The 27,168-nt window shown below is 36.9% G+C and overlaps 1 protein-coding gene and 1 long non-coding RNA gene across 2 annotated transcripts in view; both read right to left on the bottom strand.

Annotated features, from left to right (window-relative positions):
• NMU (neuromedin U) overlaps window positions 1-19,465 on the bottom strand; it is a 29,202-nt gene extending 9,737 nt beyond the window's left edge. Inside the window, exons 1-6 of the mRNA XM_031434340.2 lie at window positions 19,265-19,465; window positions 11,996-12,054; window positions 6,258-6,305; window positions 2,462-2,521; window positions 1,035-1,064; window positions 891-941 (exon numbers count right to left, since the gene is read on the bottom strand). Of these exons, the coding sequence (XP_031290200.1) occupies window positions 891-941; window positions 1,035-1,064; window positions 2,462-2,521; window positions 6,258-6,305; window positions 11,996-12,054; window positions 19,265-19,349 (333 nt within the window). The 5' untranslated portion in view covers window positions 19,350-19,465. The remainder of the gene's footprint in view (window positions 1-890; window positions 942-1,034; window positions 1,065-2,461; window positions 2,522-6,257; window positions 6,306-11,995; window positions 12,055-19,264) is intronic.
• A 3,304-nt stretch (window positions 19,466-22,769) lies between these two features.
• LOC116147443 (uncharacterized) overlaps window positions 22,770-27,168 on the bottom strand; it is a 104,326-nt gene continuing 99,927 nt past the window's right edge. Inside the window, exon 5 of the long non-coding RNA XR_010382521.1 lies at window positions 22,770-22,902. This is a non-coding gene — a long non-coding RNA (uncharacterized LOC116147443). The remainder of the gene's footprint in view (window positions 22,903-27,168) is intronic.

Genomic DNA, 27,168 nt, shown 5'->3' with positions numbered 1-27,168 from the left:
AGTGGATTACTGTAAGCTCCATATAATGGTTCTTTGTTAATCAATTCAACTTGTATTTGGTTTAAAGTCAGCATAACCTAACTTGCAACTCCTCACATGTAAGAATATTCAATGGGACAAACATTTAAAGCTGAGTTTCAAGTTACAGTTACTTTCCCACAGGGAAACACACATTTAAAATAACTACATTCCTCATGCTATAAATTGGTCCATGGCAGTGAGTCACAAGTTTAGAAGGAATATTATAATCAAATAATTATTAAGTATTCTAGGTTGAAACAGCAAAGTAGGTTGGTAAGTATTTTTTAAATCCATGAATATAAAAAGAAAAACTACCACTAAAACCACACAATTTAGAAGTGAATTGAATTCAGGTTATTGCTATCTGGCTAATTTTAGAGAATAAATTCTCAAATTAAATGCCTAGTTACAAAGAAGGAGCTCCTAGGAATACAAGTGGATACTTCTTGTTATATTTACTTACATTTTTGACAATCATCTTTTAAAATAATTCTTATAATGACTTTGGATAAATATTTTTCCCTTGCACTAATCACTATCCAAAACATTTGTCTTACTTAATCATCTGCTTTTTTGCCTCTAAAATGTAAGTTCCATGACGTTTACTACTGTATTTCTAGCACTTAGAATTGTGCTTGGCACACAGTAGAAACTCGGTAAAAAATTGTTGAATGAATAAATGAATTTAATGTATTTGTAGTTATTGAGATATAAAGTAAATGTATAATACATATTGCATTCCATTTGTTCATCCATCCACTTTTTAAGAAAAAACATGAATTTTGATCTACCTTTAAGAGAGAAAGTACAAAAACAGGATTTAAAAAAAAAACTAGTGGTTACTGATAAGAAGTAATTTTACAACTTACCACAACATTTGAATTGCCCAATTTTCGTGTCTTTGAATAATGAAATAAGAACTGTTAAAAAAAAAAAGTAGTGAGCTTTACTATAGATGATTAGTGGTTTCCTTTATTATTTTTTAATGTATATATTTATGAAAGTCACTTTACCCTTTTGGTATTATCTTTTTCATCTGTTTCCTGTTAAAAATGGAGATATATAAATATCATTATATTATATTATAAAATCTTAAAGAGATATTGTGTATATATATTATAAATATATAGTATAAAATTATAAGATTTATTATATAATTTCTAAAACATGTGACACATATGTAATGTATAAAATATAGGACTGAAATTGGTTAAGCATATATTGCTCTAAAAATAAATGGGCAATTAATTAAAAACTGTTTATAAATAAAAGTATGAATGAAGATCTTTACTACAGCATTATTCATAAGAGTAAAAAAATTGGAAACAGCCTAAATGTTCAGTAGTGGTAGAATGGGAAATTCTAATATAATCGCATGATAGAATATTCAGAGAAAAAAGACTAGAAGGAATTATATCAAAATATTTGTAGTTGTATCACTAAATAATAAGATTATGGGTTGTTTTTGCTTTCTTTAACAAACTTTTCTACATTCCTCTCTCCCTCCAAAAATCTGACTTAAAGAATGAGACATATCATTCATTTCTTTGTTGTTCTTTTTTGTTCTCGTTTGCTTTTAATATAAAATGAAACTCATGGATAAACACCATTGTCATTTGTTTTATCTTAATTAGGAAAAAAGTCAATCAAGTGTTTTGGGAAGTGTCACCATTTAAAACATCAGAAAAAAATACAGTTGTAAACACATTTTGTTTCAGAAAACATGCTTTCAAAATATTCTGTTTTCTTAGAATTACTGTACATGAAAGTATGGAAGTCAGAATGTACCAGTGATCATAGATTACATTGCTAATTAAAAATATACTTCTAAACCTGCGGTTCTTATCTTTAATAAGGGAGTTTTAAAACAAGTTCACCTACAAGATACAGAATATAAACTGAGGTACATTATGCCATTTTTCAAGTTCCCATACCATAGCCTCACTTCAAGACAAAAAGTTCTTCCAGAAGAATCAAATAATAATTTTAATAAAAAACCAAGACATCACAGGAAAAATATAATTTTCCTGACATTGATGATATTGTCTGCTTTTTTTGCATTCTCAATGTCCTCTCTGACAAAGTACATTGTCCCAACCTCCCAGCTTAGAAAAAATGTGTCTGTGCTCCAGCTGTAGTATGAATCAGGGAAAGAAAAAGAGCCAAAATGACCCCAAATTTCCCTCATCAGAACTAGAACACATCTTATATTTCAGGGCAACATGTGATTTTCCAATTAGATGATTGCAAACTCCACTAATATGATTCTAAATTCTCAGGCGTCAGAGAAAATGAAGTATTTGTTTCTTATCCAAAATCAGTTTATGCTCTTCTAGCTCCTCTTGGCATGCTTTTCTAAATATTTTCTTCCAGGAGGCATTCCAAGATATCACTGAACAATTTTTTTTTTGCCTACAATTAAACACTCTTTGAACCTTACCTGGGGCTTTGGTAGAATCCGCATAATTGTGAAGCAGAGCTCCTCCAATGCATTGGATGCCTAATGGAAATTAGAAGGTAAATAGGCAATGCTTCTGCTTTAACAACATTTGCATGGAAGATATAATCATGAAATGTTAGGATCCCAAGGATATTCCAACCACCCAAAATAGAATCCTTGTGGCCTATTGAAACTGTTGGAATCCCTTGATTTCCCTCACAATAAAAACTTGGCTCCTAAAAGTAAAACCTTCTTTCCAATCAGGAAAAAAAAAAGTTATGTATTGTAAAATGTGCAGTATATCGAATACATGTATTTACATGCAATATAATGTATATATACAGTCAAAGTGTAATAATTCTACCTAATTAACTGCAAAAGGAAAAAAAAGTTATGTATTGTATATATGCACTGATTACGGCTTCCACTGGGCAGGGAGGGGGATCAGGGAGGCGCTGGGGGATGGGTATAGCTCAGTGGTAGAGTGCGTGTTTAGCATGCACGAAGTCTTGGAATCAATCCCCAGTACCTCTATTAAAATAAAATTGAAAAAATAAAATCTAATTATCCCCCTCCTCAAAAAAAAGAGTAAAAATTTAAAAAATAACTAAATGAGCACTTTAAAAAAAGGCTTTCACTGTGGGTCCAGTTACAACATTCTTAGTATTTCCTAAAATTCTATGAAACTCTATGACTGAGAGTAACTAGGGAAACCTCAAAAGAGGGATTACTCTTCCCAGCTTGTAGCAAAGTCTGAATCTACATGCCAAGGCTGTGAGCCTCACCAAATGTTACTCTTATTGGCTAATTTGAAAATCCTGCAATTGCTTGCTAACAATGGGAGTCTGGAGGGGAAGAAGCTGTGCACAGTGCGCCTAATCTAAGTTCCCACCCTTCCAGGCTGCTGACTGTACACCACAGGATCAGGTTTTTCAAAGCATCCAAGCACAGAAGCAGGGCAGGGCTCCCATGGTTAGGAGCCAACTGGGTGTGGTGAGGAGAAGCACAAATGGACAAGCAGGGGCGAGACCTGCTTTGCACAGAATTCAGCACACTGGCACCGTAAACAATTGATTATTTAGCAAATGCATATGGGAAGCAATGAGGAGCTGAAACAGTATGGGGGAGGGGCTGAGGGGGAGACATGGATGGTATCTAGGGAGTTGAGCAGCCTGCAACTCTAAAGCAGTACAAATTCCATGTCTACTCTTGATCAGCTGTGTTACCTTCCTTGGGCTGGTTAACTAACCTCTCCAACCTTCAGTTTCTTCAGCCATAAATTGGGGATGACAACATCAATGCAGAATTCTTGAAAGGATTAGATGTAGGTAAAGCTCTTAGCACAGTGCCACTTACAGAGCAATTAGTTAACAACAGCAGCATTAAAAAAATGCCTGACCAGTAAAGCTTGATTTACAGCTGCAGTTCCTCTTAACCCAGAAGACATGTCATAAAGGATTGTTCAGGGCCACCAATATCCTCACCCTTTGAACAACAGCACATGTTTAAGAGGTTTGGCTGTAGTTTATGGATATAGTTGGAGGCATGAAGCAGCTTCTCTGAGCATCCTTCCCGGCACGTCAGAGGCCTGCTTTTTTCTCACCTATTTGTTTGCCTGCCACGCAAATTGTTGGACTATTTAATAATAACATTAAATGGGGTTCTTCAAGTTTATGTAGTCTTTCAATAAATTATAAAACACTTTCTTATACATAATTCGTATTTTGTCTTGAAAATACAGGTATGCAGGATGGGAATTGTTATTCTCATATACAAAGGAGTGAGGTTCTGTCACTTGCCCACTACCACACACGGCTGGGCTGTCTGACCTGTAGGCATCCCTGTGTTGTACTGGTATTGACTGTAAGCCTACAGTTGGGAGTTAGATGAGAAAAAAAAAGTAGAGTGTGAACACTGATACATCCTTTCTCTCTTTTTCCCTTCAGGGTTGGGTACGCAGGTTACCCCACAAAAATCTGGAAATAAATTCCCAAAACTTCCTTTTATGGCCCATCTAGAAATGTTGCAACATACAAAACAATCAAAAGAAAATATTGACTGAATGTCATGTGTCTCTTTGAAGAATACATTCAGATACATGAATGTCTCCTTAGAAAACAGCCTCTAAGCTAGATGAGGCTTGCCAACAAAACTAAAGTTTGACAGAATAAATTTCAAAACAAATTGCATGTTCCCAGAAACTCTTTACTTGAAGCCATTATTTACTGAGCTACAACTATTCTTTGAAGATTTTTCTCATGTAAGATTTTTAATATTTTATTTTTTATCTGTGGACCTTTTAAAGATCCTTTCTTTTCTATTTGGTAAAAGTGTTTTGAAGAACTATTCAGATAATCACATACACAATAAAATAATAGTTAATGTGAAAATTAATGATTTTTTAAAATGTATCAGTTAATGTAAAAAATTTCAGAGTGAATTACTAAGTTCTCCTCAAAAGGTGCACAGCCTCCAAATCCAATAAAACCTTAGTTTATCGTGATGGTGTTTAGATGAGTGCTTTAAAATTCATCCTTTTAGTACTGCAGACATAAAACTGATTCTATCTAAAGGCATTCCAGAATTTTAAGTACCATGCAAAAGCTTGTATGCTGATTAATATCCATCACATGGTATGGATCCATTGACACTCCTCAAGCAATTTGAAATATTATTCCTAAATGTCATCTGTTGTGATCCTGGTCATGCTTTTCCATCTAATGCCTCTAGCTTGCTGCACGTGATCCTCTGCAGGCTAAGGAACTGGTTGAGGAGGGAAAAACACAGCACTGTTCAAGGCTGCTTCTCCACCCCGGCCAGGATGACTTTCTGGAGGGACTACGTAAAGCACAGGCACTGCACCCTGGCCAGACCACGTAGGGGTTACACCCAGGCACACAGCTGACTGTGCTGTAAGAGGCTGAGCCAGGAGCCTCTGCTGAGCCCTCTTCTCTGTCCAGGAGGCTAGTGATACTGATTGAGAAAGTGAAGACACTTAAGGCTAACTCTGCTATATCTGCACTCAGAGAGAGAACTGCAGACAGAAGCAGCTGCGTCCAGTAGAGACGGTGTAAGGGGAACACTTAGTTCCCAGTCCCTGTGTTCCCATGTACAGGCATCCCTCCCTCCCCAACCCTCTCTTCACCCTTTCCTGTGGGGAGAGGAGTGAGTTACCTGACAGATGCCTGGGAGGAGGAAGGAGGGCATGCTCTGTTGTTCGGCCCTGTCCTCTTAGCGAGCCAGCTCTCTGGCCGGTTGTCCTTGCCTGGTCTCTGCCCTGTGGCAGACAACCTGATTCTGGCAGGAGGCTTGAGTCACTGTCCAATCTCAGTTTAATTTTAGGGGTAGATTAACAAACACACTTGGCATCAGATCTAAGGCCACACTCATCAACTGACTTTAGTTACAATACTTTGCTCTCCATAAGTCTAACTCTGTAAGTTCATCTCTCCATGGGTTTCAAACTCAATTGAGGGATAGGATATTAGCTCCCCAAATACAGCAGAAGATACATTATTTTTAATCTAACACAAAATTTGATTTTGGAATTAGTACTTAAATTTTCAAAATATGTGTATATTACCTGCAAACCTATTTTACTTAAAGATAAAAGCCTAGCACTTTACAACAGAAACTCATAGCACTGATAATTACCTGCAGATGATATAATAATTTCTAACATGCTGACATGTTTTAATAGGCCTATAAAATAATGACAGGTCCAAAGGGAGAAACATAGTATTTCAGCACTACAGAAATGCTTACGTCACTACGGAACACTGCCATTTGGAATTACCTGAGGCTGAGAATCCATGGACAGGAAAGACGAACAAGCATCACCTATCTGTAGAAAACAACAATGCCAGTTACATCTTGGAAACAGGCAGAAGACAGCAAAAAATGGAAAGCAGATCTTACAAAGTCAAGTTACATATGTAACATTAACTGAAATTCCACGACAGTTCAGGACTCTGGATTTGGGAGAGAAGAGTCTTAACTTTTGAAGGAAGTCCTAGAATTGGGATTTCCCCAACATTTGCCCACAGCCACAGGGGTACCTGCCTCCACTAGTAGTCAGTAGGGATCATCAGAGAGCAAGTATAAGGATGCTTCAAACATTGAGAGGGAAAAGCTTCTAATACAATTCAGCCTGAGAAATGTGAGTAGTGACCAAAGAATGGCCTCAAAATTAAGGTGCACCCTGCAATCGTGGTCCTTTACAACACAGAGATTTAATCACACCATTGAAATTAACATGATACTAGCATACATGGGAAATGACAACTAGCACACCATAAGAACTCTTACATAACATGGGGCATCTTCCAGTTCTCAACCAAGGAGCCAGCTTTAGAAAACAGTTCTATTTTGCAATGAAGGTTTATTGAATTACAGTTGGCAACCAGCTGTTATCAGCCTTTATCCTGAAAAGAAAACTTGAAAGCCAGTAGTATGAGAGATTTATATTCATCATTAAAAACTGTGCTGAGACATTAAGCACTAAGCTGGATGTCTGGAGTTATTTATGGTATTTATTTCTTTGGTGGCCTTTTAAAATGGTACTGAGTCTTATCTGTCTGGGATGATTTAGGCTGAGTCCTGTTTATGGCATAACATCTCAGGGGCCCCCTTCTAGTTCCACAATTCTTTGTTGATCAGTTTCATTTAATTTCCATTCTCACACCAAACTGAAGGGGGATAATCGTACTCTTTAGTCATAATTCTCAAGCTCCTTACTGTTTCCAGGTCGAACATGAACTAAAATAAATAATTCTCTAATTTAGTAGAAGAGCATAAGTTTTTGTCTCCTTTTTACACTCACAGAACTTGTCCTCTTCTCTATATATCACAGATATTTAGGGAATTGTTTTATTCTGCTTGTCCCTTGTGTCCACCCTCCTGCTCCCTCTTCCATGCCACACAAACCCAGAATCATGGATTCAGACACACACACACACTCACACACACTCATGCGGTGAACTTCTTGAGGGTGGGGGCTATCTAACTTGCCCAAATAAGTGTTCAATAAATATTCTTTAATTAAGTTGCATTGAGTTTGGGGGGTAAAAAATTTAAAAAGAAGTCATTTGAGAGGGGGAAGTCAAAAGCACCATAACAGGTAATGAAACTCCCCAATAGCTACAGCCCTAGGAAATACTTTTTAATTAAAAAATTTTACATAGTCTTTTATGTTACACAAAAAAATTAATGAATCTGTTTGACTATATACTGCCTCACAAGTTTGAGAATATGACATTTTTACACTCATTTCTACTTTCATTGTTACCATCAGGAATTTAGTCTTTCACCTACTGAAAAAAAAAGGGTTCTCCCTCATAGTCCCCCCACTTCTAAGCTTTGTATTGTGACCAGTGCTTAATATATCACTGCCAAATGCAGTTTAGTTTGCTTTAGTAGGTCGGAGGGAGTGCTCCCTCCCGATATTTCTGTGATGTTTTAGGTAAGACATTACATGCTCCAGGGGAGAGCTGTCCACCCCCAGCCCAGGCTGCCCATCTGTGTGAAGTGGTTGTGTCCAAAAACAGCAAACCCTTGAACCTCTAGGCTCACTAATCAGTGCATCACTATTGCTTGAATAAAAATATCAGAATAAAAAAACACCAATTAGAAAAATTAGGAGGTAACTGCAAAACTTTTCGGCCTTTGTTCTCCTTTCTTTAAAAGGCACGGCAGCACCACTCACCCACTTTTCCTTTGGATGAGGCCTTGTTCCTTTTACTCAGCTTATGGCCCTAATGGCTTTAAGTGCTGCTAACTGCTTTTGAGAACTCTGTACAGTCCATTGATGAATCTATTTCAAAATGGTTAGGTCTCTACACGGATTGAAAAGTATGTATTTCTAGTGTTTGAATACATTCATAATTTTTAAAACCTCTAGCAGAAAGCTTAACTCTATGTTCTTAGCATCTTAACTTCTTTTAATATCTCTTTCTAGAAAAGAATTTCCAGTGCTTTTACAACTTTGAGTTTTCTTTCCCCAGAATTATCATCTAGAAGTTTTTTCAAAGATTTTCCAAAGAAATAGAGCTAAAGTAAATGTTAAAATCTATTTTAATGTTAAAATTATTAAAATTAATAATTTTAATAAATACACTCAGTTATCAATAATTTATTATTTCAATAATTATTTATATTTATAAATAATTTTATAATTCATAAATATAAATAACAACTATAATTTATAAATATAAATAATAAATATAATTTATTATTATAAATATTGTAATAATAAATATAAATTGTTTATAAATATAATTATTAATAATTTAATAATTTTAATAAGATTGAAATTATTAAACCTAATAATTAAAATTAATGTCAAGCTAAAATAAAATGTTTCTGTATTCTATTACATTTCTATATTCTACATTAATATCTGTTCTCTAAATTATTGTTTGTCCTGCTTATATATTTCTAGGATGTACTATGATATACCAAGGCAGAGACCCTTAACATTGACTTTACGAACTTCAATGCTATTAAAGACTCAGTACTTGGCCCTTATCATGGATCTTATCTTTTCCCTTATGGTCTTGTTAGGGATGGCTTAGGTACAAAGGGTATTGTCCTCAGTTCAGAGCTTGCTTTCATGATTGGACTTGTTTTATTTACTCATTCTTTTCTATTTTCATTTCCTGCTCCTATTCCATCCTCCCATAGGCAACTCTTCTAATGTATTTGATGTGTATCCTCCATTTATGTTCTTGTAAAATCTGTGCTGTGTGCATGGATGGTATTTTTCTTACTTTTTTCAACTTAACACTATACTTTGAGATCTATCCATGCTTCTGGACACATCTAGTATGTTGCCCCTAACTGCCATGGAGTACTTTATAATATGTACCCACCACATGTTGCCTACCCATTTCCCAGTGATAGGCAGCCAGGTTCCCTCCAATTCTTTCCATTACCTCCTTGTATCTGTCCTCCACATATGGATTTGTAGGTGAATACATTTGTGCTATGTTCCCAGCAGAGGGAGTGCTAGACCATAGGGGTATCTGGGTGGCATTCCAGATGGCTTCACCAGTTGACTCTCTCATCAGCAATGATGAGGATTCATACACCCCACATCCTTGCTAACATTTGCCATTATCTAGATTTCAATTTTTTACCAGTCCAACAGGTAGAAAATGACACTTTGTTGTTGTCTTAATTTTCATTTCATTGTTACCAAAGAATTTGAGTGTCTCTTTAGATACTTGCTGGCCTTTTAGGTTTCCTCTTTTATAAATTGTCTGTTCTATTCTTTGAATATTTTTACTTTGGATTCCTGTCTTTATCTAATCAGTTTAATAGAATATCTTAGATATCCTAGAAACTAATCTCTTATCAGTTTTAGACATTGTCAATATCTTTTCAAAGGCTCTTACCTTTTTCAGTGGAGTCCTTTGTTGAAAGAAATATTTACTTTTACTGTAATTCAATTCATCAGGTTTTTGTTTTTATAATTTATAAAAAATTTTATTTTATTTCCCTGCTCCTAGCTCTCAACAATATTTTTCTAACAGAAAAGATATTTTCTATTAAATCTATATTTTTACCCTGTATGTTTAGATCTTTAATCCACCTAGAGCCCACTTTTGTATGGGGTGTTAGGTTTATTCTTCCCCACATAGTAAGCCAGCTTCTCAACCTACATTTGCCCAATAATCTGTCCTTTTCCCTCTGAATTTTAGTGTTATTTCTATTGTGAGTTAAGTTTATGTGTACATGCATTTCTGTCTTAGGTGGGTTTAACCCAGAAACAGACCTTGAGATAAGGATGTGGATATGAGTAGATTATTTCCAAGATGACCCAAAAAACACTGGTAGAAGAATGGAGAAGTGAAGCAGGGAAGACAAGGAATCCAATAAAGGGTACATTATCAAGCAGGTTACCACCAGTGGTAACTGAGATCAATCCGTCCAGGGAACACTGGGAGTCAGTGCAGAATACAACTCAGAGTTATCCCAACTGAGGCAGGAGGCAGCTAAGTTAGGCTGTTCTCAGTGGTGGGGGCATTTGCTCCCTGGCACTTCTGGTTTACCCCAACCACAGGCCAAGCAGGCAGAGTCACAGTTGCAAAGAGAAACAGTGAGTTTGGAGTGCCACGGAGAGCATGACAAAAGGATATGACAGTGCACTGCCAGTGTCTGCCTAACTCTCCAAGCTCTCATCTTGGTTCCATTGGTTCATTTGTCTGTTCTTGTATGGCCACTACCATACTTTTTTATTACTACTGTTTTACAGTATCTCTTGATATCTGGTAGGGCAAGTTTCCTTTCTTAGCTCTTTACATTTAAAATTTCCTTAGCTATTTGTACACTTTTATTTTTTCATATCAATTTTAGGTTAAATTTATGAAGTTTCTTTTTAAAATTGATTGGAATTCTGATTGGGATTGCATTGATTTTTATGGGACTTAATTGACTAATTTGGAGGAAAATCGGTATTTTTATTACATTAAATTAACTTTTCCATGCAAGAGCAAAGAATGTCTCTTCATATAATCACATCATCTTCTATTTTCTTTATTAAAATTTAATTTTTTTCTCCATAAAGCTATTGTATATTGTTGGTTAGGTTAATTCCTAAATTCTTACACAATGGCAACAAAAACTGTAAGAATTTAGGAATTAACCTAACCAACAATATACAATAGCTTTATGGAGAAAAACATTATGATTGGAAAACATATAAAATAGATTCTTTCTAACTTATGAAAACTTTCTTTGTCTTCTAAGTCACGATCTATTTTTTTCAATGCTCCAATTATACTCAGAATCAATATTCATACTATTTAGTGCAGGTTTTAAAAAATATTTCTAATAGCTCAAATTTATTAATTGTATTGTTAGGTCTTTGTGATATCTACCTGCATGTTACTTGCTTTAACTATCAGTTTGGAGGGAGGTATATTAAAATCTCCATCTATAAATATTCATTTATCTATTTTTCCTTGAAGTTCTATCAATTGTTAAATAAATTTTGAAGTTGTTTTGTTAATATATATTAATGATGGTTGTATCTTTTTGCTCTGTAGTAATTTATCATCATATAAGACACCACTTTGCCTGATACAGTGGTTTGTTTATTTGAATTCCATTTTGTCAGATATTAAGACTGCTACTCCAATTTTCTTGCAGATCATATTTGCTTGGTACATCATGTTCCATTCTTTTATGCTTACATTTTCTTGTTTTCTGTTTTAAGTGTGACTCTTATAGAGACTATATTGCTGGATCTTTTTAAAGAATTCAGTCTGGGAATCTATCTTTTAAGTAGTGTATTTTAGCACGTTCACATTTATTGTAATTACCCTATTATTAGGATTTATTTCTTCCATCTAACTTTACCATTTACTACATTTTTGTTTCCTTTTTATCTTTCCTTAAAAATAATTATGAATATTATGATATCAGAATTTAGTAAAATCAAAGTTGTCCCAAAGCTAAATTATATCATTTCATTTTACCATGATAATTTCAAAGATAAAGTTTACACTAATTTGTGTAAGAATAATTCTTTACCTCATTCCACAATCGTAGTTCTTGTTCAGGCTGTAATCCTTGAGGTAATATTGGAGCACCTAAAAATAAAGTTTTACTCACATGTTAATTTTACAGTATTTCTTCTAAAATTACATATTTATATACAATTCAATTTTGGATGATATTTCTCATCTTCACTGTTTTCACTGTTTTTTCTACCCTCTTATTTCCACTAGGTATTTCAGCATTTGACTTAGAATAAGGAGACATAATTACTAAATAAGCCTTATTAACATTACTCTCAAGAGTGAATTACTTCTATGTCTACACAAAAACTTGTACATGAATGTGCAAAGCAGCATTATTCACAATAGCTCCAAAGTGGAAACAATCCAAATGTCCGTCATCTGTAAACAGATAAACATACAATGGGAAATTACTGGCCATAAAAGGGAATGAACTACTGATATATGTTGCAACAGAGATGAATCTCAGACATATCATGCTAAATCCAATAAGCTAGAAGCAAAAGATCAACTACTGTAGGAAGCCATTTACATGGAATGCCCAGAGAAAGCAAATCTATAGTGCTAGAAAGATTAGTGGTTGCTTGGGACTGGGTGTAGGAGTGGCGATTAACTGCAAATGGACAAAACAGACCTTTTGGGGATAATGGAAAATTGTACTGTTGTGATAGCTGCACATTTCTTTCTTTTTTCTTTTTTTTGGGTGGAAATGAATCAATATTGTATTTATTAAGGAGAAGTAAAAGTACAAAAAGGTTTGTACAACAGAGCATAAAAAAGTGATAAATCAATTCTACTTAATTCAGATTGCTTGAAGAGTTACCTGTGCTATTATGAATAAATAATGCAGGAGCAAAAATTTATTATAGACATATTTTTTTGGTTTGGATTTAGTGCTCACCCTGGTTTGACTTAAATCTTGTAAAGAATGGTATTCAACTAATTGAAATAACATTTTTTAAGTAAGACAATGCCTCTAGGGTATTCAGAATGTGATCCTGAAATAGAATTTGGATGATGAAGTATCAGGTAAAATTTATTTAAATGGTATGATGTTATAGCATGTTAACTCTGATGAGTGAGGATCTTTTTTTTTCTTCTGTTTTTTTCTTCCCACTTTTACAGAGATGTAACTGACATACAGCACTGTGTAAGTTTAAGGTTTATAGCATAATGATTTGACTTATATTGTGAAATGATACACAATAAATTTAGTTAACATCTGTCATCTCATATCGATACAAAAAAAGAAAAAAAAAGTTTCTTTTCTTTGTGATGGGAACTCTCAGGATCTCCTGTCTTAACTTTCAAATACACCACACAGCAGTGTTCACCATAGTCATCACAGGCAAATGGCTGCCCAACTCTTTAAACCGACTTAAAAATCACTGAGTTGTATACTTAAAACAGATATAGTTTATAATACATGTATACATGTATGTATCATAATCTATATCTCAATAAAGATCTTTTTAAAAAGAATAACTTCTTAAGGCCTTAGTTATTGTTGAAATAAAACGTTAACTACTTAACATCCTCTAAAAACAACATTTTCTTCATCGGTTTAATTTTCTAATTCACGCTACATAAGTTATAAATATTAAATGCAATTACTATTTATTTTCTTATATGTATACACTTGCGTTTACTAAAATCAAGAAAACATCCTTTAGAAGAAGACTGTAAATATGTCTAAGATTTCAAATGCAGTAAAATCAAATACTTAAAAAAACAGACTTAGAGAACCTTTTAAAAAATAAACACAGCACCTGCTAACACTGATTGGTACCAGGCACTTCAACCTTCATACCAGCCTTTTAAGATAGCTATTCTCCTTATTCCCACTTTAAGATGAGGAAACTGGTATTGGTGCAAAAACAGACATATAGAGCAATGGAACAGAATAGAGAGCCCAGAAATGAACCCACAAACTTTTGGTCAACTAATCTTCGACGAAGGAGGCAAGAATATACAATGGAATAAAGACAGTCCCTTCAGCACATGGTGTTGGGAAAACTGGACAGCAGCATGTAAAACAATGAAGCTAGAACACTCCCTTACACCATACACAAAAATCAACTCAAAATGGATCAAAGACTTAAACGTAAGACAAATACAATAAACCTTCTAGAGGAAAATATAGGCAAAACATTATCTGACATACATCTCAAAAATTTTCTCCTAGAAGAAATAAAAGCAAGAATAAACAAATGGGACCTAATGAAACTTACAAGCTTCTGCACAGCAAAGGAAACCATAAGTAAAACAAAAAGACAACCTACGGAATGGGAAAAAATTTTTGCAAATGAAACTGACAAAGGCCTGATCTCCAGAATATATAAGCAGCTCATACAACTCAATAAGAAGAAAATAAACAACCCAATCCAAAAATGGGCAGAAGACCTAAACAAGCAATTCTCCAAGGAAGACATACAAATGATCAATAGGCACATGAAAAATGCTCAATATCACTAATTATCAGAGAAATGCAAATCAAAACTACAATGAGGTATCACCTCACACCAGTCAGAATGGCCATCATTCAAAAGTCCACAAAGGACAAATGCTGGAGAGGCTGTGGAGAAAAGGGAATCCTCCTACACTGCTGGTGGGAATGCAGTTTGGTGCAGCCACTGTGGAAAACAGTATGGAGACTCCTCAAAAGACTAGGAATACACTTAACATATGACCCAGGAATCCTGCTCCTGGGCTTATATCCAGAAGGAACCCTTCTTCAGGATGACACCTGCGCCCCAATGTTCATAGCAGCACTATTTACAATAGCCAAGACATGGAAACAGCCTAAATGTCCACCAACAGATGACGGGATAAAGAAGATGTGGTATATTTATACATTGGAATACTACTTAGCCATAAAAACCGACAACATAACGCCATTTGCAGCAACATGGATGCTCCTGGAGAATGTCATTCTAAGTGAAGTAAGCCAGAAAGAGAAAGAAAAATACCATATGAGATCGCTCATATGTGGGATCTAAACAACAACAACAACAACAAACAAAGCATAAATACAGAACAGAAATAGACTCATAGACATAGAATACAGACTTGTGGTTGCCAAGGGGGTGGGGGGTGGGAAGAGATAGACTGGGATTTCAAAATTGTAGAATAGATAAACAAGATTATACTGTATAGCACAGGGAAATATATACAAGATCTTATGGTAGCTCACAGAGAAAGGAATGTGACAATGAATATATATATGTTCATGTATAATTGAAAAATTGTGCTCTACATTGGAACTTGACACAACATTGTAAAATGATTATAAATCAATAAAAAATGTTAAAAAAGAAAAAAAAAGATGAGGAAACTGAAGGAAAGAAGGATTAAGTAATTTGTCTCAGGAAATACATACTTAGCAGAAGCTGACTACAAACCAGGTCTGGCTGAATCCAAATCCTGATGGATTTTTTTACCCTAATTATACCACTTTCAGTCATGTCTTGCCTTGAGTTCTCACAGATTTGTACTATTATTTAATCTAAGCTCTAATAATATTAATAGTATTTAACTACATTTTCTGTACTCAGCCTTAGAAGTCACTTACTGGAGTCATGTAGTCCGTGGTAGAGAGTTGATTGATTGGAATCCTCTTACATGGGACTGCTATTCAAGGTGGACAAACAATCTTAAACACTTCTCAATTATATATTTCTCACCTTAGCACAGATGTATATCCCAAAGTTATTGTTGTCTGGTGGATATCACTCTGAGCTGATTTTGTTTTCAGGAAGGGATAAAGCTGTGCTTCTCAAATATTCATGCAAAACAACTGGTGATCTTCTAAATGAGATTCTGATTCAGTCAGCTGGGAACAGGCCCAAGAGTCTGCATTTCTAGCAAGCTCCCTGGTGCTACAGATACTGCTGGTCCATGGATAACACTGAATAGCCAGTGGAGTTAGCACTGCATTTTAGAAATAAACGGAGGATACCTAGTATTTGACAGAACTAGGTAGCTCAAACAAACGTTTTAGGTCTAAGCTCTTTAACAAGTCTGAATATTTCCAAAACAGGGATACGACTGTTCTCATGAAAAAAATCTAAAAGGCCATAGGCCCATTCCTTACAACTTGGATGCAGTACACATCTGCCGTTACTAAGAGTGAACTTTGAAAAATTGAAAAAAAAAAAGAGCAATGGAGGGAGAGAGCAGTATTTGATCTAAGAGAACCAGAGTTAACTATGATGCAAGGAAAAATACAAAGGATTCCACTTGCTGCTTGTACTTCTGATTTCTCCATTCGTCATACCACTGTTAGTTTCTGTTTGACAGGGCACGGCTGTTTAAAGAACATAATTTCATATTCTTTTTCCTCCTGGCCATCTCCTACCTCCACACTACCTTGACAAGACCGTTAAGAGTTTGCCTCCTTCCATGTCCCCAAGCTTGCATGGGCCACACCAAAATTGTCATCATGTCTAACTAGACCCAGGTACTTATATAATCAAAAGGGGTACCTTGTGGCTTTTACACAAAACATGCAAACACAGTATCAGGGTAAAAAGGGTAGAGATGCCAAAAAATTTTAATGTTTATCTATACTTTATAGAAAACCACTTATATCCTATGACCAAATCCAAAGGAAAAAATGTCCCCCTTTCTCTATTTGTTATTTATAAAGTTGATGTGATTTTTTTCCTCTCATTATATCCTAGATGTGGGCTCTCTACCATCAAATAGGAGATGCTTTCCTAAATACTGTCAGAGACAACACCACTATCTTCTACATCACAAAGCTGCACTGCTTCTGATCAGTCAGGTTCAAGATATTTATACTTCATACTATGTAGTGAAATGCAATCTTTAGTCTTATACTGTACAATTTAACTGATACAAATAATATGGATAGAGAACGTGTGCTTCTGTAAATACACTATGTGTAAGAGAAAGAAAAACAGACGATTATTCTAAAAGTGCCAATTTCCTTTTCTCATTGCTAGTACTCAACTAGCGTAGGATTTGGAAGTGAGAAATTGTCACTGCTGACTGAATTTTAAGAATTATTCCATGAGCAGGGGCCTGAGTAGGAGAAGACACTTCTTAATTAAGTCTTGGACACTTGATCACTTAATTGTCACAGGACACATCAAGTGACGGTTTGTTGCAGGTATCCAAATATGCCCCTCTTTTAGGAAATTTTCTTCTTTATTTTAATGTTCTCTGAATAGTAAACCGTTTCCAGCCACAGATTCGGTGGCTTTATCTTATTGCTAGTACATAGTCTGCTAACTCATTTTTGCCAAAGATCTGTACTTATTGGCACTATTTTATTTTCCTCTGGCTTTGTGGTATGTGCTTTATTGTTTTTCGATGCATCTTTTTGCATCTTGCATAATCATTAATCTTGGTAGATTATCTCCCAGCTTTGCTTATACATGTCATGCGTACCCCCCAGTGCTATCTTTAGGGGCTCAGGACTAAGGCAGATCACCAGGGCAGATCAAAGGAGGGTAAATTCACCCTCTTTCCTCCTCATCACATTTTTAGAGAGATAAAATTAATTTTATAGTATCAAGAGCAGGTCTGAAGGGGAAAGAAGGCACAAAGGAGTAGTCTAGAGGGTCTCTGTGTAGGGTAAGAGGTATCTCCTCCCTTTGCTTGAGAAATACTGGGGATATTTATGAGACGATTGGTAGGCCGGCCGACATGCTCTTTCAGAAAGAAAGCCCAAGACTTGCCTTTTTTAGATATTAGCTCTGGCTTTTCATAGTTTCTGCTCAATCACCAGCAGCCTGAAAGTCTCCCCCACCACCCAAAAAACCAGTTATCATCCACTGATACAAAAATTACTGCAGGCATATAGCATGTAACATGCACAGAAAGTACATTTGCTTTACAGAAAAAGCCACTTTTAAAATTAGAGTTATGTTTCCTTAATAAGGTAGATAATTATTACCATCATAATTTTACCAACAACAGATTTAAAATTGAAACAGATTAACATTACTTTGCATGTCATGTTGCATTACTGCTGGGTATGTGATGGAGAAGGTTTAGGTCTCCTAGCTTCTGAATGCTTAGATTTCAAAGCCAAATTACCTTGCCTTTCAAGCAGGGAAGGTCCCCCACCCCCACCTCCAAAGCCTTAAGCAAAGGGGCAAATCAAAACAATGAGAGGACAGCAACAAAAACAAGTACATTAGGGAAGAAATATCTTCAGTTTCCCCACATCTAATTGAGGGATGGTCTAAGTGCTCTGCCAGGTCCCTGCAGTTATGGTTTCAAATCCTTAACTTCTGAACAGTCAGCCCACTGTTATCTCACTGACAGCAGAGCCGAAGGAAGCTAAGAGAACCTGTTGCGAAGCTAGAAAATTCATGGTCCTAGCAGGGCAGTGACTGGCCCTAGAGGGGCCCCTGGCTCAGGGCTGGGAGGCGAATGATGGTCCCCTGGAGATACCTGGAAAGGTAACCTTAAGAGAACTGGGAAGTGATCTCTCCACTGGAACACATTGTATCTGCTCTATCCTGAATCCCAGGCTTCAGAAACCCCTCTCCGTCCTTGATTTTGCTTTTCCCACATCTCTCCTCTAAGCCAGGTTCAGGAAGTCCCTACTGCTATCAAACTGCATCTGCCTTTAGTGGTTTTAGCTGTAGCAATGACTGAAAGCCCGGCTTGTACACTTGCTTCCCGAGCTCTGTATGATGAGAAAGTCTCTCTACTCGTTTTCCTGATGTAATGTCTGAAAACCTATGAGGCACAGAGCCTACACTTTCGCCATCAATACTGGAAAGCTACAGCGGGGCCTGTTACTGCTCAGGATTATCTGAACAGAACCGGAGCTCACTCACCAAGGAAGCTGAGCACTTTCCAAACTCACCTGGCATCAGCAGGTGAGGTATCAACCTCACTCTAGTTTTGCTTCACCATCCAGTAATTGCAATCAAAGGAAAAACATCTTAATTTTCACTGTTTTAATTCCCGTTACCAATGGGCTACGAGAGCTGGACATCCCTAGTTGAGGGAGCTCTACAAGTTTCCACCACCTGAAGGCTGCCCAGCCTGGGGATTTCGGCCAGGCCCAGGTCCTTGCTCAAGCCGGGCTACTGGGACCTGAGCCGCTGGCTGCCCTGGGGTGGCGAACGGCGCCGCTGGTTAAGAGAGAGAACCTGGAGGGCCCCGCAGCTCCAGGGGGTGGCAAATCCCAGGAGCCAAGAGAAGAGATGAGAAAGGGAGGGCGGCGATCGCAGCAGGGAGAAGCGGCGCGGGACACGACCGCGGCGCGGGTGCCCCAGGAGTCGCGAGGTGGGCTTACCTCGGCAGCGGCCCGCGCAACAGGCGAGCAGTAAGAGTAGCAGGAGCGGGGACGCAGCGGCCACCTGCCTTGCTGCTCGCGGCATGTTGGCTCCTGCTGGCGGCTGGGGGCCCGGGACCCTGAGCTACACCGACCCGCGCTCCACGCTATGCTGTGGCCGAGCCTCTGCGTCCCTGGCGCGCTGCTCGCCCGGCTCGGCGGCCAGACTGACCGCCCTGCGCGCTGCCAACTTTTAAATCTCGCGGACACGTGGGCTGAGGCGGCGAGGTCCCCACGCGCGTCACCTCGCCGCCCCCGGCCTCCCTCGCGTCACTCCCTACCCGCTTCCAGCCCCCGCCCCATCCCGCAGCGGGACCCGCGCCCCACGCAGAAGTTTCTGACTCAGGGTACCACGCCTTTTCGGTCTCCCCGCCCTAGGGGCTCTGAGAGAGAGGGGAATGGAATTAAAACAATGCAAGTCCATTCTCTTCTTTGAAAGGATTTGGAGCTGGATGGGGATGGCAAACCAGGCGGCCTCAAGAGGCTGGGATCCCGGTTTGCAAACTTGGTGGTTGCGACACTCTGCCTCTGATGCCCCTTCTTCACCCTCCCGGTGAAGCCTTCTCTACCCCAACCGACTGTGCGGTGCCTCCTGTCCCACAGCTCCCGTAGCCACCTCTGTCCACGCACTTCTGTTCTGTTCCCTCTCCAATCCCCCAGCCCCTAGCACAACGCCCGGGGCGTGTTAGAGCGAAACTGGTTCAGAGGTGATGGTGTTCCCCAAATTCCTGCCAGGTCTGAGGCCTTTCCAGGAATGCAGCTGTCTGTTAAAGAAGGTCAGGAAGAAAGGACGGCTGGGGCTTGACCGCACACGTTTCTAACAGTTCTAGAAGGTCTCTGGCTGCCCTGTGGATTTCCAAGTCAACTCCTTTTTCTATGCATTTCTCCTGCTGTCACTCCCTAGCTGATGCATTCTGATTTCCAGAGTAACCTGTTTATCCCTCCCCAAACCTTCCTTCCTAAGTGGAAACATCCACCACCCCAACCCCCCCACCCCCGCCCCAGGCAGCCTCTTCCAGGTTTAATTTCCTTCTCCAGAAAGAAATTAGATGAAACTTATCTGACCCCCTTTTGAAAGGAATGCTGAGGAAAGGATAGGAAGGAAACACATTTACATTTCTTAAGGGACATCTTTCTGTCAGGCACTCTCCCATGCGATCTCATGTAATATTCATGGTGTCTCTGGGATGTAAGAGTATTATGATTCTCATTTGACGATGCTTAGAGATAATAGGCAATCTGCCCAAAGATATCATCATGTGAGGGAACCACTGGCCATTCTACTCTGTGAAGGTGTTTCTTCTCTAAATTAGGGGCTTTAATGTACGAAACATGAACTATGCAATCCACTGCAGTCAAGGCTTGTCCTCAAAGATACAACATTTAGTAATCTTCCTAAAGGAAATGACAATTTTTTTGAAGTATAGTTGATTTATAATGTTGTGTTAGTTTCTAGTGTACAGTAGAGTGATTCAGTTATACACATATGTATTCTTTTTCATTATAGGTTATTACAAGGTATTGAATATAGTTTTCTGCGTTATACAGTAGGATCTTGTTGTTCACCTATTTTACGTATAGTAGTTTGTATCTGCTAATCCCACTCCTAATTTATCCTTCCCCCCTCTTTCCCCTTTGGTAACCATAAGTTTGTTTTCTATGTCTGTGAGTCTCTGTTTTGTAAATAAGTTCATTTGTATCATTTTCTAGATTCCACATATAAGTGATATCATATGATATTTGTCTTTCTCTGACTTACTTCACTTAGTATGATAATCTCTAGGTCCATCCATGTTGTTGCAAATGGCATTATTTCACTCTTTTTATGGCTGAGTAGTATTCCATTATATATATATATATACACACACACACACACACACACACACCACATCTTCTTTATCCATTCATCTGTTAATGGATATTTAGAATACTTCCATGTCTTGGCTTTTGTAAATAGTGCTGCTATGAACACTGGGGTGCATGTATCTTTTCCAATTAGTGTTTTCTCCGAATGCATGCCCAGGAATAGTATTGCTAGATCACAAATCTCTTTTTAGTTTTTTAAGGAATCTCCATACTGCTTTCCATAGTAGCACCAAATGTTGCACCAAATTACAAAAGGAAATTACAGGGGAGAGTAAAGCTCAGCAGCAGAGTACATGCCTAGCATGCATGCGGTCCAGGGTTCAATCCCCAGTATCTCCATTAAATGAACAAACCTAATTATCTCCTCTCCACCACCACCAGAAAAAAAAAAAAAGAGGAAATTACAATTTGGTAAAGGACCCCAAACCCAGACTCAAATAGCTGTATGACAAGGCCTAATGGGATAGTGCTCTATCAGAAATACAGAGAGGCAAGAAAATAACCCTGATAGGCAAAGTGAAAAAATAATGGCTATCACTTTTAAGTTCTTTATATCCATGAAGCATGTGTGCAAGGCCAGATTATAGAGTCTGGTCCAGGTTCAAGGATGGATGAGAACAGATTTGATTCAAGAATTCTTGTACTTCGATTTATTCCCAAAGAAGTAAAAGAGTAATAATACAAAGGATGTAAATGACATAAGGATGTGGGCAGGTGGAGGGGGGTCTGGCTTCCCATTGCCTTCCTTGTGTCTCCTGGAGGCACACTGAAAGATCACTAGTCTCAGCTGCCTATGTCGGGTGAGACATCAGTGAAAACAGAGAAGCCTGGAAATAGTGGGCTCGATGCTTTTTATACCCCCAGCAGGTCAAGAAAAGAAATGACTCATGTACTACAAGTTTTTTCCTGCATAAACCAGGCTGCTCTGGATGTTCTTGTACATGGCCCTTGGTACAAATGTGCGAGAGCTTTCTGAGTTATACCCCTAGCAGTGGAGTTATTAGGTCATAGGGGATAATCTAGTTAAACCCTAAATTGTTTTCCAATGTGTTGTTCCAATTTACACTCCACCAGCAGTGCGTGAAGTTTCCGTTGTTGTACATCCTTGCAAAAATCTTTGCCTGTCTGGTGGATGTGGCATCTCATTGTGGATTTAATTTGCAATGTCCACTGCTAATGGGGCTGAATATCTTTTCGCAAATGTATTGGCATTATTGTTTTATCTTCAGTTCATTTGTTTCTTTTGCTCATTTTTCCCCATTAGGTTGTTAGTTTTCTTCTTACCCATTATAGAAATGCTTTATGCATCTGGAGCTTTTGTTGGTTAAATGTGTAGCCATTATTTCCTCCCTATTCATGGCTTTTCCTTTACTTACTGTATGAGTCATTATTTTTGAAGAACTGGTTAAGAAAAACTTGTAGATAAGAGAAGATGAATTGGGGAATGAGGGAAAACAGACACTAGGAGCAAAGGTTGGGGAATCCCACAAATGACTAAATGGAAGGAAGCTAATTCCAAAGGTCTTCTTTTGTTCAAATATTCCATTTAGAAGTTCACATTCATTTGAACTGAGATTATACATCAGTATATACCCCCAGGTGTAGTGCAGCATCTAAAGCATTTCCACTTACTCTGTTCAAGACTGAAAGTTTGATTCTGGGTACCATGATGATTCTTCTCACCTATTCATCTCTTGGAAATTGGCAACTGGACATTGCTTTCTGCTTACAACCTGTAAAAATGAAGTCTCAGTTAGAACATAGACCTGCAAATCAGTGAGACATGTTAGCTTACAATAGAAAAGTCATCACAGAGAGCATTAGGAAGGGGAGAATGGTTGAATGTCAGGAGTATGGGAGAGTCAACAATAGACAGAAATTCAGTCAGGCAGTAGTTGGCAATAGCAAAGTCCAGTAACATGTAAAGAGATCCAGCTTTAGGAGCTGAGACTAGGGGCAAGAGCTGGAAGATTTAGGGGTTAGGCAAGATAGACTTGCATTCCTTCAAATATGAATTGAGCACCTTCTAGGCTCCCTTCTAGAAGCTGGGCATGTAGCAGTGATCAAGTCGTTAAAGTCTCTGCCTTCATGGAACTGACAGATTTTCAAGGAGAGGCAGATAGTAAGCAAGTTAACAAAAGATTTTCAGATAGTAGTAAATGCTACAAGGAAATTAAAACAGGGTAATGAAATAATAGAAGGTGGCTGGGAGTTGGGGAGAAGATACTTGACACAGGATTATCATGGGTTGCCTCTCTGAGGGAGATGATACAAGAGGCCTGAAAGATGAGAAGAAACCAGTCATGGAAAGCCTGTGAAAAAAGAGCCCCAGGGATGAAACTTGAAAACATTACTCTTACTGAAAGAAGCCAGAAACAAAAGGCTACATATTGTATGATTCCATTTATACATAATACCCAGAAGAGGCAACTCCATAGAGACAGAAAATAGATTAGTGGTTTCCAGGGGCTGTGGAAAGAGAACGGTGACTGTTAATAAGTATGGGGGTTCCTTTTGAATGATGAAATCATTCTCGAATTAGAGAGTGGTAATGTGAATATACTAAAAACCACTGAATTCTACGTTTTTAAAGGATGAATTTTATGGCATATCAATTATATCACAATTTTTTTTAAAGAAAGAAATCTTCCTTTTTAAAAGATACAATAATAATGACCTGTTGCAAAGGATGGTGGCAGTCTATGCAATTTAGCATAAGAAAAATATGTCTATTTTTGGCATGAAGTATCCAAATATTGTCATTTAATTCCTGGATGTTCTTGGTAACTATGAAAAATCCTCCTCTCAAACTTTGTGAAGGTATTCACCTAAGACACGTCTGTATCAATCACCATGCTATAGTGATTAGCTGTAATTTTTCAGGACAGAAAATACTTCCTAAAACCAAGATGAAGATGCATACTACTATAAATAAAATAAGCAACAAGGATCTACTGCACAGCACAGGGAACTATATTCAATATCTTATAATAACTTATAATGGAAAAGTATCTGAAAAAGAATAGATATGTATGTATGTATGTATAACTGAATCACTTTGTTGTATACCTGAATCACTGTAAATGAACTGTACTCCAATAAAAAAAGAGAAGTTTGAAAAAAAAAAAAAAGAGAAGTTTGGTAATGCTTTAAAAAAATCCATCATGTATGACTGAAAAATTGTGCTGTACACCAGAAACTGACACAACATTGTAAACTGACTATAACTCAATTAAAAATAATAATAATAATATCCTTACTGTCTTGGGCATCCCAGTCCTTAAGACAAAAAAAAAAAAAAAATCCAGGTGTGGAATGTTGGTTTTCATAGTCACTTTGATGTACCTGTTAGCTATGAATAGCTTCATTATATAAATAATGGCAACTGGATACTATTTGTGAAATAATGATGACCTGTTCTGTCTAACTGTTTTACAGGATGCTCACTCATTCATTCAGTGAGCATTTATTAATCCAGTGTCAGCTGTAGGATTTAGAGACTCACAAAATGCTTACAATTCTGTGTCCTGTTCTATCTTTTCTAAGACCATCTGCACCTTGTCATGAATCTTCCCAATTTCCTGTTATTTACTGCCTATACTCATGCAGGATGATCCATTTAGAAATATCACCCTATTTTTCCAATTTGAAATAGAGAAAATTTTTGTTTAAGGACATCTAAAAGTGAAGAATAAAGTTCTGCTGAGATTGTGGAAATTAAAAGAAAACTACTGCAAAAACTCAATTTAGCCTATGGTCTCTAAGTAAAACTTAGAGTAGAAGCCAATTGTAGGGCTACAGAGTTCAGACTCAAGGGGAGATAGTCATTTGTGGCAGTTACAAACAAATGACCAAATGATTGGGGATCTATTTGATTTTTGAAGACAGGTATATATTATTTAGTGACAAGGATACCTTTCAGCTCTCTCCACAGAGATCTCTGGAATCTGGATGAATCCCAGTTTAGAAATTGCTTTGCCTTTTCTTTGAACAATAATGTTTCATGAGTTTTATAGTAACTCCAATAATCCTAATTATTCCTTATCCTACTTACGTCTTCAAACTAGGTAGATGCAACCTCTCTGTTTCCAGGAAAATCTCTTAACTTAGAAAGACTTTTGGATGAACTACACTGTACTGTGAAATCAACCCAGAAGAAACACTTTTCTAAAAGACAATGAAAGAATAATGAATACAGAGAAATGGAGGACCATAGAGCAAATACATCTACATTTCTTAAGACTTACTACTGTAGGATAATTAACTTTATCCTGGTAACGATGTAGCAGCTCACAAAGTTTAAAAAATACAACATCCTTTATAGAAGAGGATAACTTTTCTTATTTTCTCTAATTACTTGATAAAATTTATTTTGAACAATTTACAGGAATAATAAGCAACATTATTAAAAAGTCCTTCCCCTTGATGTTGCTTTCAGGTTTATCCAATGCACATAGTGACTGTCATGTGGACTAATGGCTAATAAAAGATCTGTATGTCCAAGAGACATTCTTGCTAATGTTTTTGCAAAAGGAGCTAGGTTTCATCTCTTCAATCTCTTGAGGTCAGGAGATGTTGTGGGTGGAGATACTGTCACTGAATTCTTTACACACAGACCAGGGAAAGTTTGACATGCAGCCTGAAAACAGCCTAGATTTATCTCAGAGAGCCTTTAGAGATAAATTTCTTTGGGGAAAAGTAATAAGAGAATTTTTTAAAAAGCAAAAAGTCAATAACTTTTTGCAGTTACATCAATGCCCACAAGGCTAGATTTTCACATGATAGATGTTCTGAGGGTAAAGCCATTATAGAAAAACAGCACCATTATTGCTAATTTGAAACATGACATTAAAAAAAATTCCAGTCCTTTGAAGGCAGAATCCTCCTTTGTTCCTTAAATTGCAATTAAAATATTAATACGTACTAATGAAAGATTTATTAGATTTTCTTGACATGTTTATGAATCACATCACGGCAAAGCTGGCAGCAAAATAGATACTTCCAGACGTATGAGGTAAAAACGGAACCTAAAATTAAATGGTAGCTATAAAAATACAAGGATAGATCAAGTAAAATTTATTATTTCTACACAGTAAGTTGTACAACAATTTTTATCACTAGACTGGTTTTTCAATCTATTTAAAAATGAATCAAAACATTGTTGTATTTTCTAAAGACATCTGGTATTTACAAAAATACATAATTTCTTTACATAGGCATGTTAAAATCAAAATTTTTACTGTATTTGGTAATTGAAAGAAATAAAGATAAAAAAATCAGCATAATTTGATCTTTTATTTAAAAAATGCTAAAATAATCAGAACAGACCTGAAATGAGTTCTGAGATATAAAAACAAATGACATTTCATTTAGTATCATCAAAGGAGTAATCACTACTCATTTTATCTCTAGAGTCTCAAATAATTTTAACTCTGATTTTTTCAGTGGATATAAAATGCTCAAAGTTGTATATGTATGTATGTCATGTTGCTGTAAAATAAATACTAGATGATACTATTTTGAGAAATTTAAGACACTTCCAAGAAGAATAAAATTAGCCAAAATCGAGTAGTTTTTTTCTCTTTGTTCATCTGTGAAGTAATCAAATCCCTTTTTTTCAAAAATTAGTCAGAGGTCCTTTTTCTATATTTTCACCCATTACTAACATATGCAAGCTACTTTCAACCTTTCTGAGTTTCAACTCCAGTTTAAGAATTTTTAAACAGCTTAAAAGGAAAAAGCAGAAGTAGACAATATATTTACTTCTTAGAGAAAAGTGAAAAATAAAATTAAGACAATTATTGTCTGAACTCAGTATGTGTCCAAGCAGGTCACCTCTGATTTCCTCATCATGGCATCCATATGTCTGATGGTTCAACTACCAAGGGCAGTTGTAGCTGCTCCATCAAAATCATTTGAGCTTCTTTTCCTCATTCTTCTATCCTTCTGTAGTATTATTCTCTTTAAGAATATATCAAAGAATTACCTTCAACTCCTAT

Source organism: Camelus dromedarius, chromosome 1, assembly GCF_036321535.1.
Source record: "Camelus dromedarius isolate mCamDro1 chromosome 1, mCamDro1.pat, whole genome shotgun sequence".
Taxonomy (NCBI): Eukaryota; Metazoa; Chordata; class Mammalia; order Artiodactyla; family Camelidae; genus Camelus; species Camelus dromedarius.
This window is presented reverse-complemented; position numbering and strand designations above follow the sequence as displayed.